Genomic DNA, 18767 nt, shown 5'->3' with positions numbered 1-18767 from the left:
TCAATACAGTGTTCGTCAACAGTGTTTCGAGTGGGCACCCCTAATTAAATCTCTGCATCACACCTCCAGTTTCTCATCAAACTGACCCAAAAAATCACCTAAGGCTAATCCCGCCTCCACGAGGGCTTATCCGAATCAGCGGCTTCCTTTCTTTATTTAACTCTCTTATTGTCTCTTTTATTCCTTTTCGTTATCCTTAAAACCTTTAGACCTTAAATAAATTTTAACCAAATGCCCCTGGGCCCAGGGCTTCTCACTATTTCAATATAATTCAATTCCAAAATACACAAAGCTTACTTTCACGCAATGACTGTGATTCATGTCTTACAGTTTCTAGCAAAAATAGGGCCCTGTTTACCCAAACGTGCATGTCATCATCAGCTCACCTTATCGTTACTAATTAAGCTATTCTACACTTATACTTCAACATTTCCTTTTTACTGTTTCTTCATTATTCCCTTTTATTTCCCTATTACAATGACTATAGTTAAAATTTTAGAACGGAGAATTTTTATCCAACACCATTTCCAACACAACACTACATACACTATTGAGTCTATTTATGAGTGCAACCTTTTCTGCATCAGACAGCCCAAACACCCAACCACCGCTCAAATTTGTGAAAATCTCACCTTCTATTTGCCGGCTTTTAAGCGGGAGTTCGAATGCAGGGGGCCGTCTGATAAATATACCTCACTCTTCTAGTCGTTACGGTGCAGGTTCAGCGCTCCAGGAAACTCACAGACCAATCACATGTGTTTCTGCATATCACACGTGAGGCTCCTCAGCCAATCAGATCTGTGCATTATGACGAGCGCTGTGACTCCACTGAGTGACACACACAGGGCGGGGTCCAGACGCCGCTGTCCTGGGGCCAGTAAAAACAGCCCGAGGGACGAGATCAAAGCTCTTTAGGACACTTTCGGGACGACGGTGCGGTGCGAGTTAAAACCAGAGACTTTAATAATAAAGGAACGATTACGGGCTGAAATTCTTAACTCTGAACATGGATTCTGTTTACGGATAAAGTCCCGCCCTCCAGCAGTAAGAGCCAATCAGATCGCTGCTAATGGAAAAGCAGTAAAGTCAACTGCAACTACAAAAGTCATTAGGGACTTTATTTAAAATATGCGTTTTTAACCAAATCATTGTTTTATTTGTACATTTTTCTTGATTATTAATTATTAATAAATCTTGTTGTATATTGAAATGTAATTGAAAGTGTAAAGTGATTTGACGTTCAGTTGTTAGTGACGTAAAATGACGCTAAAACTATGAGGCTACAGGATTGGGCACTGATCATATTCAGGTTATGAATCATGTTCCGGACCTTGGCTCTGGAAAATGACGAGGCGAGGTCTGCTCTCTCTTGATTGGCTTCATGCACCCTGTTAGGTTCTGATCCATGTGCTCACTGAGCTGAAGTTGCACTGAGTGTTTAATAAATGCAGCAGAGATGTGGTAAAGCAGTGGACACTTCCCAGGAGCATCGTTCCCTCTGTGCCACCTCGGAGCACATTAATCACAACACACCATGAAGGAGTGCAGGTAGAGAGCTCTCACCTGTAGTCTGCCCTTAACTTGTTGTTTATTATTGCTCCTCCTCTCTCTGCACAGAAAACAGGACCGCGCCAAGGTCCTCTGGAGGAAGCAGGATGGAGTCTCTGCACCGTGTGGAGTCTGCAGCTGAGGGAAACCTGGACGACCTGAGCATGGATATGCTTCCTTCCACTGTAATGTAGCTCTAACCTCACTGAGGTGTTTTTTGTGTTTAGTATCAGAGAGGCTGTGAACACCTGTTTATTAGATCAAAGTGAGTGTGAAACTGTCTGTTTGTGAGTGACTGGGTGAGTGTGAAACTGTCCACAGGTGTGAGTGACTGGGTGAGTGTGTGAGTGACTGGGTGAGTGTGTGAGTGACTGGGTGAGTGTGTGAGTGACTGAGTGAGAGTGAGAATGGGTGAGTGTGTGAGTGACTGGGTGAGAGTGAGAATGGGTGAGAGTGTGAGTGACTGGGTGAGTGTGTGAAACTGTCTATAGGTGAGTGGGTGACTGGGTGAATGGGATTTGTCTCAGTCAGTTTCTTTATTTCTTGTTTTCTGTTCTCTTGGTAGAGCATAGAGGTTAAAATTGTGTACCACGTGGAGCTGCATGTAGCAGTGAAATTCCTCCCAGACAAGTTCAAAAAGTCCAACGTCCTCTACTTCCTGAGGAACACCAAGGGTGGGTATTAAAGTCAGTGTGTATTTATTGGGCTTATTAAAGATATATGCACTCGTAGTCATAATAATATCTATGTAACTCCTATTCCTTTACCCAGAGACTATTGCTGAACCTGTGGACATCAACGAGGCCAACGACCTGATGCCCAAGGTGCTGGAGTGGGGGGTGATCAACGGTGAAACCCTACTGATGTTCAGGAACCTTCTCAAACATGTGAGGCACCAAATTCACTCAATAAAACACTGAAAGAGACACATTCTCAGAAACTGCTGAATCTTTTTTTGATTTTAAGGAAAAAGAAGTTCTGTAGGAAACAGTCAACTCACTTGGTGTAGGGAGTCTCAGTCGTATCTCCAAACCTTCACAGGAGGAGGAGAAACCTCTTATTTTCATTCTCACCGCTGCACGAGTGGATCAGACACAGCAGTGACACTGACGTGGTGGTGGTGTGTTAGTGTGTGTTGTGCTGGTGTAGAGTGGATCAGACACAGCAGTGCTGCTGGAGTTTTTAAACCCCTCAGTGTCTGGACTGAGAACAGTCCACCGACCAAAAACATCCAGCCGACAGCGTCCTGTGTCACTGATGAAGGACTAGAGGACGAGCGACACACACTGTGCAGCGACAGATGAGCTACTGTCTCTGACTCTACATCTACAAGGTGGACCAACGAGGGAGGAGTGTCTCACAGAGTGGACAGAGAGTGGACACAGGGTTTAAAAACTCCAGCAGCACTGCTGTGTCTGATCCACTCTACACCAGCACAACACACACTAACACACCACCACCACAGTGTCAGAGAAAGAATGTAGATGTGATGTTAAATGTGATGATTTTTATAAAATTCAGTGAGTGTTTGCTAGCTCTCTGTTCGGTGCTGTAAAAAGTTACGGTGTTTGTACACAGCCCTGGCTCAGTAAATGGGAAACAAGTTTTTAGTCCAAACCTAGAGTGCTACAAAATAGCTCAAGTTTTAAATGATCTTCTGCTGTACCTCTTTAAAAGATGCGAATAAAAAGCAAAAAGCAAGATTCTGACTGAACACAAATTTGAGAGGAGAGTGTGCTGTACTGTGAGAACAGTAGCTCTCCAAAACCATATACGGTGCCTTTAAAAAAAGACCTGAATCTTAGTCACTGAACTGTTCCCCCTCCTCTGTTCCTGTTCTTTGGTGCAGGTGTATATCCCCCTGCTGTCAGTCAACCAGCTGAGACTGACCGACAGCAGCTACCAGCAGGAGGCGCCAGGTTCTGAGAATGGAGAGGAGACCCCTGAGATGAAAGGTTCAGGACAACAGCTACCACAAGGGTCTCGAGTACTGATCAACATCCGAGACGAACTCCTCAACAGCACTCACAAGTTCCTGAGCCACATAGACCAGACCCTGCAGCAGCTGGAGGGTGGGTTTAAATATCATCAAATAAAAAATACTTCACTCACTGGCGCCGTCTATATGCATCGTTAACAAACACCTCTGAAAGCATTCTGATGAAATTGCCTAGTGCTCCTTTAATGCAGGTGATCCTTATATGGTTCTAAAGCTTGTGTGCAATCATATTAACCCTCAAATCCTTCTGTAGGTGAGATTAAACTACATATCCCAGAACTGGACCTGGAACAGGATATGGACACACTACTGGCCAATCAGGAGGCCTTGGAAGAGTTGGAGCAGTGTGTGATGAACTGGCAGACACAAATCACCATCGTCATCGAGGAGCAGCAGAAGAAGAAACCACAGGTGTGTACTGAGAGTGATTAAAACCAATGTAGATCAATAAAAAATAAAGACTGTTTTGTATGCGAAGCTTCATTATGAAGTGTTCTGATTCTGCTCCACCTCTAATGCCAAATGCAGAGACTTTAGAATGGCCCCGCCCCCTCGTCTGAGTCTGTCCAATCACAGCGCTGGACACGTGTTTATGTGAGAGCACAAAGACGAGGTTAAACTCAGCAAAACAGACACAACGAGCGCGGAGAAATAAGAGCACTGAGTAAAAACGGAGAAGAAAGAGAACAGAGTGAAAACGGCTAAAAACCAGAGCTTCTGCTCCTCGCTCCTCACTGCTGTGCGCTCGGGGTCGGGGTGAACAGCGAGCGGCTCATTATCATTTAAAGGAACAGGTGCTGAAAGCGGGCGTTCTGAACAGGGCTGTTTACACAGGGGGAGAACACTGCTGTGGGGTTTGGACCAAAAAGTGATAGGCGGGGGTGGGTCCGGAGCCTACCCACAATCACTGGACACAGGGCAAGACCACACCCTGGAGGGGGCGCCAGTCCTTCACAGGGCAACACACACTCACACACACACACCTACGGACACTTGTGAGTTGCCAATCCACCTACCAACCTGGGTTTTTGGAGCGTAGGAGGAGTTGTGTGACAGAGACACTACCTTCAGCGCCACCTACTGAGCCGATTGTGTTTTTAATTTCTGTAAAATATATATATTTTTAAAGATAACAAGATTTTCTTCAGTCTGTGATTTGTTCCCAATGCAGAACAAACTTGGTTTGTGTCCCACCTCTGGGGAGTTGATGGCTCCGCAAGGTGCGAGACATTACCTCGTTTAAGGGCAAGGCCACCCTGTTCCTCCAGGTTGGAGCTCTCCCTCACCAGAGGTTCCAACATTTTGGAGTCTCAGGAGTTCCTCAGAGACCGAGGCTGGGGTGGTTGGGTGTGTAAGCTCAAGCAACTCAGTGGTCCCTCCTGTGACCAAATTGATGAGTGATGATATGTCTCATTTCCCAGGCCCCTGGTCCGATGGCGGAGATAGACTTTTGGCGCGAACGTGCGGCCGTTCTGAGTGCTCTGAGCGAACAGCTAAAGCTTCCTGTGGTGAAGAAGATCCTGGAAGTGATGACCTGCGCTGACCCTGTCACTGTTCAGAACCTGGACCTGATCGTTACAGAACTGACCAAATATCAAGTGGAGGCAGTGGATAACGTGCGCTTCCTGAGCACCTTGGAGAGACACTTTAAGGTCAGAGGGAGATTCTCTTTCATGTCTCATAGCCATGGGCACACAAGTTTATTCCTCATCGCTGCCGAAGCACTCCCGGTTCTCCAAGGAATGTTTAATGCTACATTAGTGGAACATTTCTGTTAGAATTTGATCATATTCAGCCTCAGAAGCATTACTGAGGTCACGTACCGACGTTAGAGCATTAGTTCTTGATGATTAGTTCACTCTACAGGTGAACACAGTGCCACTGCCTCACAGCCCAGTGCTGGTGGGATTTATACCCCTCAGGGCATGGTGACTTCCTCAAAATACTCTTGATCCCCTAAACGTCAATAAGGACAGATCTTCCACAGAGAACACACACACACACCTCTGCAGGTTGTAATACACACATGCTTTTTATGAGCCTATTTTCACCCACTGGGAAGAGTGTGTTCCGTTTAGAGGATGGGTTATTAGACCTTATTATAAAAACCAGTGTTCACACTTTTATACGCAACCAGCCCACGTTTATTCGGTCCCTACGAGCCTCTGGTGTTAACGTCAAGTCCGACTTCTTTGTTTAACCAAAAGAATTTAAACAATCAGAGGTTAAACAAATATGGACGACTGGAGTGGGGTAAAAACACAGAAGACAAATATTCAATCCCTCATCTGGGTAAACACAACATGCTACACCCAGAAAAGTCCTTGGGCAAGACTCCTAACGGTACAGACTGTGTAACCTGATTAGAACAGTAAGTCACCATGGATGTGTTGTAATGTTCAGTAATTGGAGTGAACACAGCCCAGCCACAATTCACTTGATCTCATCACGTATTTTCCAAATACCAGCCCCCCCCTCAAAAAAAAAATAAATCAGTCTTTTTCCTTTGACCCAAAAAAACCTTTTAAATTTCACAGGATTCAACGCCGCAAAAAAGATTTTATTCCAATATTTGGTTCATTCATCATGACATTTTCACATGTGAAGGACAGCTGCTGTGTTCTGGTCAGGACCGGGGGGAGGGGGTGGGTTGACTGACGGGAGGCGGACGCTAATAACACAGACTTATTTAAACAAAAGGTAACAAAAAGACAGACAGACTTGGACGACACAACAGCACACTTAGACAAAGAAAGACCTAGACAGGAGACTTGGACAGAGACCTAGACTAAAGAGACAGATACAGACTAAACCTAAACAGAGGGAACTAGACAGACAGGGATAGACCTGAACAGAGAGAGCTAATAGACTACAGACAGAATCCACAAAAGTACACAAAGCACAGGAAAGGAAACACTAACAGACCAGAGAAACACAAACCGACTTGAAAGGGAGGAGGGTGAGGAACAGACGAGACAAACAGACCAGGGACAGACACGCGAATGTGGAATGTCCAACAAAGAGGGAGTCACACAAAGCAACTTAAATATACAACACAGACAAGGGACACCTGGAACAGATAACGAGGGGGCAGGACTACAAAGGAGACACTGACGAGGAGGAGGAACAAAGGCGGGACTAGGGCAGAGACAGGAACAACAACAAAGAGCCATGTGCTAAGTGACTAATAATATACTTATCTATTAATATACCTAATATACCTATTTGCTCGTACAGATCACGCCTGTAGAGGCTGAAACGGGGAGGTGAACTCAGAAGTCTTTGGGGAGGAGTAAAGGGCGGCTTATGAATGCGTATGAAGCCGGACCCCCGTTGGATAAATGAATATGAGAAAAGGGTGGAGACGGGGTGGAAGCGGGAGCGAGTTTAAAACAGGAGGCTCGGTGGGCTTGATAATGGCCGAACCCTGTTCTGAATACAGGGATCAGCGGGAATGACCCAGCGCGGAGGAGAGAGCTGAGGTAGTGAAGCAGTTGAGTCGAGATCCGTCTCCTGAACTCAATGAAGCGAGTTTGCCCGACGCGGAAATGACGTGAATTTGCAGGTTGTATATAGGGCTGAGTTCGGGCTTGGTCCTACTCCCAGAATTATGTTATTACATTACAGGTGTAAGGTCCTTTACACCTTTATTTGCTACACAAAACATGGGAATTTCTTTTTTAATTAATCCAAGAACTTACATTTACCTTTCGGCACAGCTGCTGAGGGTGGGTACATGAGCTTTGCCTGACGTAAACAAGGACTACTGACGTGCAGACTGACCAATTAAATGTTTACAGAGAAGGTTATTGACCAATAACGGTAGCTCTACACTCAGACCGTCCAAACAGAAGATTTTAGGCTACTTCACCACGCCCCCTTCTCACTCAAGCGAACCAATCGGAGTAGGGGAGGGCGGGACTAGTTTGTGAATGAAACGCTTCTCGAAGTTCTATGTAAACTCTAGAAAAAAAAAATGACGTTTGTAAAATTCTGCCCGGACATTTTTTTAAGTCTAAAACAGAGGACATGTCCGGGTAAAAGAGGACGTCTGGTCACACTAGTTAATACACTAGCCATGAACAGACCAACCCCTCCCCACCTCATGACAATATCAAACCTTTGAGCTTCAAGTACAGCTCGACTCGACTTGCAGTCCCTAAAGTCACATGAAGGACTAGCGTCAAGACTCTTCTCAGTCCTGGTGCCCACACGGTGGAACGAACCTCCGCTGGCTTCCAACAGCAGACTCTCTCACGGTCTTCACACGCAGACTGAACACCCATCCCTTTGTCACTCACTAATCTAAAAGTGCTCTGTGTAACATGTTTGTGCACTTTTCTGCACTTCTCTGATTAGTTTCTCCTTCTAGGTTTGAGCACGGACGAGGTTTTATTGTGTACTGCGCTTACTGCGTTTTGTTCTTTGAAGGTATCAGCACTGACCCTTGTTCTGAGAAGCGTCTGAGCTCAGAGGGGGTTTGGACTCTTAACCTATTTGTTCTAGAGAGGACACACTTTCTGTCTGAATGCTAACTGGTTTTGTGAGTCTCTCTGGATAAGAGCGTGTGCTAAATGCTGTAAATGTTTTGTATAGAACCTCTGTTGTTGCTACTCCAGGCTCAGCACAGCAGAAATTGCACTATGTAACTTTTGGAGGACGGTAGGAAACCTCTCCCTCTTCCTTTAATTTCAGGACAGTTCTGTAAAACTGAATTACACTCTGCAAACATATGGTGTGCCCAGGAGCAGAAGTACTGGATCTTACCTAGTGTTACTTTAATGTCCATGTTATCATCCACTGTAACAGTGCTGTGTTTGTGTTAAACACCAGAACCTAGCCACGGGGCTAAGCTTCAGCATGGTGTTGGACACTATTCCTCAGATGATGAATGGGCTGAGGATGGTGTGGATTATCTCCAGTCACTACAACACTGACGAGCGCATGGTTCCTCTGATGGAGAGAATCGCCTGGGAGTTGGCTGAGCGAGTGGCTCGAGTCGTCAACATTCACGTGATCTTCAGGTGAGTCCACGATAGAGCAGTTTACAGTTCTGCATCATTCTATAGTTAGTGAGTCTATCTGTCACCTGTTACTGGAATGTACTCTCAGTACAGCAGTCCAGTGTGTGTGTGTGTGTGTGTGTGTGTTTGTGTTTGGTTTTGTGTGTGTGTGTGTGTGTGTGTGTGACTGGGTCAGTGTGTGAAAGTTTCCACAGGTGTGTGTGTGTGTCGTTGTATTTGTGTGTGTGTGTGTGTGTGTGTGTGTGTGTGTGTGTGTGACTGGGTCAGTGTGTGAAAGTTTCCACAGGTGTGTGTGTGTGTGAGACTGAGTGAGTGTGTGAAAGTGCGTGTTGGGTTTGTGTGTGTGTGTGTGTGTGTGTGTGTGAGACTGAGTGAGTGTGTGAAACACAGTGTGAGTTTTTCAGTATTGGTGATCTCTGAATCTCCTGTGATTGCCCTTGCTGCTGCTTTAGGGACCAGCGGGAAGTGGCCAAAGCCAAAGCTCTGGATGCTAAACAGGTTCTGGACCTGTGGAGGACCTGCTACTTCAACGTTCGAGCCAGGATTGAAGCGGCAGGCAGGGATCCTCGCTGGGAGTTTGACCGAAAGAAGCTCTTTGAGAAGACAGACTACATGGCTTCCATCTGTCAAGACATATACAACATCTTACAGGTTTCCTTCTTCTATATCCCAGAATGCCCTGTTCACACCTCTCTGAGGACAGGGGGTGGGATGGTTTAAACAAAACACCTAATCACAATTTAAAAACAAACGCCTCAGTGATTAAGACCAATCACAGTTAGGGGGAGGAGTCAGACAACAAATGACTCTATGATTATGTCCAATAACAATCAGGGGGAGGAGTCTCATGACAAATACCTCTGTTATGAAGAACAAACACGGTCAAGTGAGGAGTCTAATTGTGATTGGTCGAAATCACTAAGGTATTTGTTCTCTGACTCCTCCCCCTGGCTTTGATTTGTTTTAATTACAGAGGTGTTTGTTCTGAGACTTCTCCCCCTGATTGTGATTGGTTGCAATCACTAAGGCGTTTGGTCTGAGACTCCTCCCTCCGAATGCAGTTGTTTCGTGACTCCACCCTTGATCGTGATTGGTCTTAATCACTCAGTTCTGAGACTTCTCCTCCTGACTATTACTGGTAATCAGTGGAATAATTCTGAGCTGAACTTAACTGATTTCCAGTCTCACGCTCGTTCTCATGCCTCCGTTGTCCTTCCTACAGTCAGCTACAGATCAGTTCAGTACTTCATCAGTGTATGAGCAGTTAAAGTGGGACAATTAGAGTCCAGAGAAGGAGAATCGATGCAGTAACCCACCAATTTTTAAACATGAATACCAATGTCTAACCAGTTAAACTCAGGTACTTCCATGTGCTTGTAACAAAGGTGTTCGTTTTGTCCTGAACATTAACTATTATGATCTCTCAGACCTTGGAGGAATTTTATAACATCTTTGGGCCGGAGTTTAAGGCAGTGACCGGGGACCCGAAGAGAATAGATGATGTTCTGCGCTGGGTGGACAGCTTAGTGGTTCCCATCGAGGAGCTCAGCTTCGACCCCTTCAGCATGCGACAGATGAGCAACTGGAAGACAGTCATGCAGGACTTCAGGAAAAACGTCCAGGTGGGGTTCGTTCTGGTCTGGGCTACGTTCACTCAGGAGGTAAAAGTGGCCCGAATCCGATCTGTTTCTTCATTTGTGACAGACTTGCTGTTTGTGTGAACAGCAAAAATCGGTAGGTTGGAATTTATCTGACTTTTATGTCACTCTCTGCGCTGAGAATGATCCAGAATGACTCTGGTCCAAAGCAGGACATGAAATCGAACCGGGGAGAGGGTGTTTTCATTTCATAAAAAAATATGAATTAATTAATTCATTCATTATCTGTGACCCTTATCCAGTTCAGGGTCGCGGTGGGTCCAGAGCCTACCTGGAATCAATGGGCGCAAGGAGGGAATACACCCTGGAGGGGGCGCCAGTCCTTCACAGGCCAACACAGACACACACATTCACTCACGCACTCGCGCCTACGGACACTTTGGAGTCACCAATCCACCTACCAATGTGTGTTTTTTTTTTTTGGACTGTGGGAGGATACCAGAGCACCTGCAGACACAGAGAGAACACACCACACTCCTCACAGACAGTCACCCGGAGGAAACCCACACAGACTGTGTGGAGTGTGGTGTGTTCTCTCTGTGTCTGCGTGGGTTTCCTCCGGGTGACTGTCTGTAAGGAGTGTGGTGTGTTCTCCCTGTGTCTGCATGGGTTTCCTCCGGGTGACTGTCTGTGAGGAGTGTGGTGTGTTCACTCTGTGTCTGTGTGGGTTTCCTCCAGGTGACTGTCTGTGAGGAGTGTGGTGTGTTCACTCTGTGTCTGCATGGGTTTCCTCCGGGTGACTGTCTGTGAGGAGTGTGGTGTGTTCACTCTGTGTCTGCGTGGGTTTCCTCTGGGTGGTAGGTGGATTGTGTGACCGTAGGTGTGTGAGTGTGTGTCGCCCTGTGAAGGACTGGCGCCCCCTCCAGGGTGTGTTCCCGCCTTGCACCCAGTGATTCCAGGTAGGCTCTGGACCCACCGTGACCCTGAACTGGATAAGCGGTTACAGATAATGGATGGATGGAATGTGTCAGTTTAGAAGACTGATCTCCTCAGACTGATGTCAGATATTGCTCTCATTATATAAACAGTGTGAACAGCAGAACAAAAACGGAACCAGATTGGGGACACTTTTCCCTGCTGCATGAATGTAGCCTAAATGTATTCTGAATGATGTGAACTCCCACCTGCTCGGTTTACACTCTTTTGTGCTTTTGACCACTGATGTAGGCCATCGAGGCAGAGGCCGTCAGCTTCATCGACCAGTCCTTCAAAACCCTGAGATCAGCTTCTGCTGCCTTCGACATGCTCCAGAAGTTCAAACACATCTGCTCCAGAGAGACCATCAACAACCAGATGATGAAGAAGTTCAGCGATATCCTGGTGCAGTACTGCAAAGAGGTGCCTAACACTCACCCCCCACATTGCTGTCATTAACACGACACAGTCCCACGCTTGGTGACAGACACAGAGGCCGATAGCTAGAGAGACCACCACTGACAGTTTTGTTTTGGCTGGACAGTGTAGGTCATTGCAATTAGGGGGCAGTTATGGCCAGTTATTTGAGTTTGGGTGTTTGTGTGTTCTACAGATTATAGACCACAGCATCGTTTTTTCCTTTTGTAGATTGGAATATTTTCAAGCCCCCACTTTGATAAACACGTACACGTCTTTGCTTCTAGATGCTACTGCAATATAATTTAAATAGTGTAATTTATAGAAATTACACTATTTCAAGATGGATGGTGACCATGGCGGCCATTTTGAAGTCGGCCATTTTGGATCTAACATTTGTTTTTTCAATGGGAAGAGGGTCATGTGACACATCAAACTTATTGGGAATTTCACAAGAAAAACAATGGTGTGGGAGAAGAGGGTTGCATTGACAATCAACACAATGGGCAGCACTTTGAAGACATTTTATAAGTGGTCAGAAACTTGTAAATAACTCATGAAAGAATAAAGTTACGTTAAAAGCACACCATTGTTTTTCTTGTGAAATTCCCAATAAGTTTGATGTGTCACATGACCCTCTTCCCATTGAAAAAACAAAAGTTGGATCCAAAATGATTGACTTCAAAATGGCCGCCATGGTCACGACCCATCTTGAAAAGTCCCCCCCCTCCTCCCATATACTAATGTGCCACAAACAGGAAGTTAATATCACCAACCATTCCCCTTTTATTAAGGTGTATCCATATAAATGGCCCACCCTGTATTTGGTTTCTCTTTAGTGACATGTTAAAATTTTTTTTTTCAGGTGGACATCATCAACAACATTTTTGTGGAACACAAAGATAACCCACCGTTGTATAAAAACCAGCCTCCGGTGGCAGGAGCCATCTACTGGGAACGCTCCCTCTTCCACCGCATGAAAACCCCCATCGTACGCTTCATGGAGCTGCCTGAAATGATGGAGAGTGAACAGGGAAAAGCTGTGAGTTGTCTGTCTGATTACAGCATGATAGATACACTGCATATGTACTGAGAAATATCTTCTGAGATCCAGTGGCCACTATTCACATTGTTAGGCTGTAGGGATAGAATCAACAATCTTCCAATGATGCTAAGATATCTCAGCCATTCTGGCCACTCAAAATTCGTTAAAGTGGACACATTATGATGAAATCAATTGTTCACCAACACTCACACCGTGAAACAAGACCACCTCAGTTTTCTTTGTGCTGCCTAAGTCAAAAAACATGGGATGAAATGAGCCTGACGTCAAGTGCAGAGACTTTAGAACGGCCCCGCCCCCTCGTCTGAGTCTGTCCAATCACAGCGCTGGACCTGCGTTTATGGGAGAGCACAAAGACGAGGTTAAACGCAGCAAAACAGACACAACGAGCGCGGAGAAATAAGAGCACTGAGTAAAAACGGAGAAGAAAGAGAACAGAGTGAAAACAGCTAAAAACCAGAGCTTCTGCTCCTCGCTCCTCACTGCTGTGCGCTCGGGGTCGGGGTTGAAGAATTAAATGTTCTTTTTGGACCGTTCCCAAAGTAATTAAAATTTAGAAGATCTCCAAAAGATCCAAAATACACCCTCTCTCCTGAGGGAGGCGTGCTCGTTCCGGAAGCGTTACAAAGACCAGTCGAGTGAAGTTCAAAGCAAACCAAAGTATTTATTTTAATACTGGTACCAGGAGAACTAATACATAAGAAACGCAACCTAGTGCCCTTCCACGCAAAGTTCTGACCTTCCCATCTGACTCCACAGTTTTATACCCCAAATGACGAATACCCTGCTGGCAAGGCGTTTCTGGCTGATTAACATATATTAATATGCATAATTAGACATGTCAGTACTCAGGTTCCTGCGTGCAGGTTTCCCATGCACCTATGACCCCAAAACACTCATCCTGGCCTTCTGACTCTGTAGGTTTTATTACCCACATTCCTTTTCTGTCACCAAGATTATGAGGGGTCAGTAATGGACTTTAAGGTCACTGAGGTGCCCTAAAGTTCAACTCCCCCTTTTGGCTAACAGTTGTAATTTATGCTAAAAGCCTGAGTGCAGATCTGTTAAAGATCTAAGAAATTAGAAAGGTGTAAACACTGAGTCAGCATGTCAGTTAGTGTGCAGATTCTAAACTGTTTAAATGCATGGTTAAAATACTGGTTAATCATTCATATGAATACAAGGTTTCATACAATGAATATGTAATTATACTTTCTAATTTTAACTAATCATCATTCAATGATATTTGTCCACTAATACAAAGTAATAAAATTATTTTTCACAACAATTCCCCCTTTTGACCTGTCCAACTGACAGGTCAATACATTTAAATAAATGATAAGCAATTAATGTTAAATTGGTCTGCCTAGGTCACCCCCGGCTTGGCGAGTGACTTAGGTAGAGCGTGATGGCAGATTGTGGTGGTAGCGGGCAATTACACCACTCCTGTTAGGAGTGGACACCTCTGTCCTACCACTCACCCTCTGGACTAAGAGATTACAATGAGCCCTATATGTGTATGTGTTAAAGTGTATTCTTCATCCGTTGGTAGGGATCTGCGCTGGGGGCAAGGATAGACTTTCCTTGTCGTGCCCCTGCCTCAGGGGATTATTCTGCCCCTATGTTGGTTGAGGCTGCTTGATCAGCCTCTTCTGAGGTGTTGTTTTCCTTCAGTTAATGTTTGATGTTAGATGTCGGTGCGGCTCTGCACTGTGTGAGGTGGTACCACTATAAGCCTTTACCCTTCAGCCGGACTGCACAACTGGTTCTCTCTGTCACCTGGTAAGGTCCTGTCCAGCGAAGTTCGTACCACTTCCGCTTGATAACCTTCAGGAGGACCCAGGGTGAGACTGTCACTTCTGGATCCTTCTCCTCCGTTTCTTCTCCTTCTCTCCTTTCCTTCACCTGTATAGAGAAATCTTTACAAACAGCTTTTAGTTCTTCATATAGCTGTCGGTACTCTGCTTGAGGTAGTTTCTGGGGGGACGCAAGCGCGCTGGAGGGGCCTGGAAAAGCGATGCCCCTCCCTAATTCAAAAGGAGTGAACCCTGTATTTCTGTTCACTTAACTACGGACACTAATTAAAACAATTGGAAGGGCATCAAGCCAATTCATGCCCGTGGCCAGTTTGATTTTTGCTAATTTGATTTTCAAATTTTGATTCATCCTCTCCACCTAACCTTGTGAGGCAGGATGATACACACAACCATAGCTATGGCGCAGCCCCAACGACTGCTCCACCCACTGCAGTGTTTTACTCGTGAAATGACTCCCGCTATCTGAAAAAATATAAAAAATAAAAAATTTTCCTAGGAAACTCATAGTTCGAAATCCAACAATTAATCAGAAACTTACAGACTCATTTTACATCTTCCCTCAGAGTGGGGAGTGCCTCTACCCACCCCGAGAATCTATCTACTACGACCAGGAGATATCTATATCTCCTAATGGGGTCAATCATATCTGTGTAATCCATTTGAATCTCATATCCATGAGAATCTGGCAATGGAAACCTTCCTGGAGCTAGTTTAAATGCTTTTGCTACATTCTGAGTGTTACAAATCTGACATTTAGTGATGTAATCAACCACTAATGCTGACATGTATGGGTGCCACCATTGTTTTAGATTTTCCAGTGTTTTGTTGTTTTCCTATATGTGCCACTTCTAATGCTGAAATTACTGCTAGCAGTTCTGCCTTCTGCGCCGATGGGTTTTGTTTCACTTCGTCTGCAATAACTGTCTGAAACTCTTGTGTTTCCCCCTTCGCTTCCTGAACTACTGCGTATCCTGCTCTGACTTCACCTGTATCTGCCCTGTACCCACACCCATCCGTCCATAAATTCCATGACCCTGGAATGGGTGTGGCTTGTAAGTCTGGTCTTACTTTTCCTTGCCTTTCCACCTGTTCCTCGCACTCATGTGGTGGACCTTCCAACATCCCATCTGCCATATTAACTCCTTCGTGTGTGTAGGTGATGTTGGGTGCAGTCAATGCTTTGTGAATGCGTCTCTGTCTCAATGTAGTGAGTGTGAACATCTGTGAGTTTATGTACGCTACTACTCCATGTGTGGTTAGAATGCGCAATGGATATCCTGCTACCAAATGTGCTGTTTTCTGAACTAATTTAGTCAGTCCTGCTACATGTCTTGTGCACTTTGATTGTCTCCTCTCTATAAGGTCCAATGGGACACTTGAATACATTAGTACTGCTCTACCATCCCCCTTTTTCTGAAACAGTACACCATTTATCACAGTGTCTGTTTCAGAAACATCTGTGTAAAAAGGTAATGAATAGTCAGGTCTGGCTAAGTCAACTGCGACGGATAAGGCTTGTTTAACGTCTATAAACGCCTGTACCGACTCCACCGTCCAATTCAGCTTACCAGACAAATTTCTCATCCCTAGCGATTTCACCATGTCCCTAAAAGGTTATGTTCGTCCGACACAGTAATGTATTGTCTGCTGTAGCCAGTCAGTCCTAAAAATGCTAACATGTCTTTCACAGTTTCAGGTTTTTTTTTTTTTTTTTTTTTTTTTTTTTTTTATTGGGCAATCCAAATTGGTTGTGTAATATTCATACAAAAATAGACAAATGTCTGATTAGTCTATCATACATCATCTGGTCCTGTGGACCACAATGTGTCAGGTAGTGATGCTAATAATACCTCCATCTGTAGATAATCACAGTCCTCACAACCATGGTGTCTAGGCAGCAATTAATGGTGCAATGTGACTAAGATTGGTGAGTTATCAGTGATGTGATATGTCTGTGTGGACTGCGAAAACATGAGACCAAGCAGCTGTGTCCAGACCCAATCCGTGGCCTCATTTGCTCTTTTTACCATAGGGCCCAACTGCTTGGCCTTGTGTCTCTTGATCAAGAGCTAGTGAAATGTGTGGTGACCAACAATGTTGTTGTGGTGCTAGTGAAACAGGAGATGCCACCCCTTCAGGACCCCTTCAGAGCCCCTACATCATAAAACAGAGTGACATGGAATGGGTCGGGCGGAGGAACGTAGGGTGCCATGGCTGTAATCCAAGTCGACCAGTGGTGGAACAAGGCAATGAGTCGTAGTGACCGGTCCGTCTGTCCAGTCACTAAAGCCCAGGAAATGTCTATCGACTCATCCTGTTGAGGTCTCATCAGGTACATACCGTCAGTGTACCCCACCACTGCCACAGTTTTGACACAGTCTGTGTACCAGTACTGACTGGCAAATGTCTTGTTTTTGGCAGTGATGTAGATTTCCCCGAAAAGCCCCTTACTTGCACAGTGTGTTCGCTCATCAGATGTGCAGGTAATACAATGTTGATGGCTGACCATGTGGCTCCCGTGTCCACCAGAAAAACAATTTCGGAGGCCCCCACAGTTAATGACAGCATGGTTCTGCCCTGGCCCTGCTGTCCTGGTGCTCCTCTTGGCCCCGTCAATGTCCACCCCACGGCTCCATGCTGTATTGGCCAGCAGGAAGATGTGATGGCTCCGGTTTTGGTGCCGCCTGTGGTTGTGGTGCCTGTTGTGGATAGCTGGTGTCAGTAGACAGTGGTGCCCTACATTGTGCTGCCCAGTGGTCCAAAGCTCCACATCTTAGACATGCCGCTGTCCGACGGCGGGCCCTGCCCCTCCTCCCACCATTACCACGCCCCCTGCCCCATGAGTAGGGCCGATATGAGAAATATGGACTTGGTCCATAATTATACGGTGGGTTTTGTGGTGGCCCTGATTGAGTAGGCATATATGTGTTTTTGTTCATAAATGTTAGTGGTGATTGCATATGTGGCAGTGCAGTCATAGGCATCATGGTATCAGACTTTATTTGCTTTTTATTATTATTTATAGATTTCCTGGCTTCTGCTAGTTGAACAGTTAGTAGGTCTCTTTGTAACTTAAGTATCTCCTTGTCTTTATTATCTAATTTTTCCTTATGATTGTTCATATAGAAAAGATCATAGTCAGGTTCAGTAAATGTCTGAGCCTGTCTCTCTATTTCAGCTGCTTCCATGGAAGTAGTTGATCTTTTAATACTATTTCTAAAATCCCCAAGTGCTACAGTCACGCCACCTGTCAGACTGTCCAGCTTTCTAATCCAAGCAGCCGCTCCACTACATAAAGGCAGAAGCTGATCGACCAAAGTTTGTGCATCAGTCAGTGATAATGGTACATATTTATATGTTCCTGTGCTAGTGGCCACTAATGGAAACATAGTGACAACGTTAGTGTCAGACGTATATCTGTCAGGCGGGTGTCGGGGTCCGGTGCTCCGTCTCAAAATGTCCGTTTTGTCTGAAGTTTGCATGTCGCATTCTAAAGTCTGTTTTTTTAAGTCCAACTGTCTCTGTTCTTCTAATATGAGTTTTTCCATGGCACATAATGTTTTGTTCAAATCAGAAAGCCGTCTACCACCACGTCGTCCATTCGCACTGTCCTCATCATCTGCTATATGTCCGTCATCCTGATCATAGTCAGCCGTTGTGACATGGCCGTCTAAATCTGCTTTAATCCTAATTTTTTGTTTATTTTTACGTGGCATCGAGTTCTTAAATGGTGTTGTTAGTGTTTGTTTATCGACAAGGCGCAGATTATCCTGTTCTACATGCTTTCCCGTGTCATCAATAATGTCATAACGGTCGGTATTAATATCCGTATGTGTATTTAAAATTGACTCATGTGGCTTTCGCAATTGGAATGGGTCGTGTATGTGTGCTTTTGTATATGTGTCACTTTGAGCTGGCTGCTCACAAGCAAAATCCCAGCCTCTTGTGTCTGTCTGTACGCTCACTTTGCCGGAATCAACACTGAAAACAGGGAGGATATTATCAACTGGTGGGACATTATCAACTAGTGTGACGTGACCTATGTTATATGGGGGAGGCGGAGCTGTAGGAGCTGTAGGCTCCTCCCCCTTGTGTTTCATATACTCAACGTCCACTTCCGTGTTCACGGCAGTGAGTTAAACGGCGTTCGAGTGTGACTGACCTGTTGTTTTCAAAGTAAGAGCTGCGGAATGAGACTGAGGAATGCCATTTTAAAATTTAGAAGCTCCGCAATGTCTATTTTAGCTATTTTTAAACTTGCGTTTGCCTTAGGTCTTTGGAAAAGGCTAGCCTTACTAACCTCTGCTTCAGCCTGACATAATCTTT

General features: G+C 45.2%; 1 protein-coding gene across 1 annotated transcript in view; it reads left to right on the top strand.

The window, feature by feature from the left end:
• LOC136676266 (dynein axonemal heavy chain 10-like) overlaps nt 1-18767 on the top strand; it is a 133516-nt gene that overhangs the window by 12200 nt on the left and 102549 nt on the right. The window contains exons 2-12 of the mRNA XM_066653128.1: nt 1618-1733; nt 2114-2222; nt 2320-2435; nt 3398-3620; nt 3801-3958; nt 4969-5199; nt 8381-8571; nt 9024-9222; nt 9999-10193; nt 11397-11567; nt 12427-12603. Of these exons, the coding sequence (XP_066509225.1) occupies nt 1618-1733; nt 2114-2222; nt 2320-2435; nt 3398-3620; nt 3801-3958; nt 4969-5199; nt 8381-8571; nt 9024-9222; nt 9999-10193; nt 11397-11567; nt 12427-12603 (1886 nt within the window). The remainder of the gene's footprint in view (nt 1-1617; nt 1734-2113; nt 2223-2319; nt 2436-3397; nt 3621-3800; nt 3959-4968; nt 5200-8380; nt 8572-9023; nt 9223-9998; nt 10194-11396; nt 11568-12426; nt 12604-18767) is intronic.

This window comes from Hoplias malabaricus, chromosome X2 (genome assembly GCF_029633855.1).
Source record: "Hoplias malabaricus isolate fHopMal1 chromosome X2, fHopMal1.hap1, whole genome shotgun sequence".
Taxonomy (NCBI): Eukaryota; Metazoa; Chordata; class Actinopteri; order Characiformes; family Erythrinidae; genus Hoplias; species Hoplias malabaricus.
The sequence above is the reverse complement of the archived record's forward strand: the minus strand, read 5'-3'. Positions and strand labels throughout refer to the sequence as shown.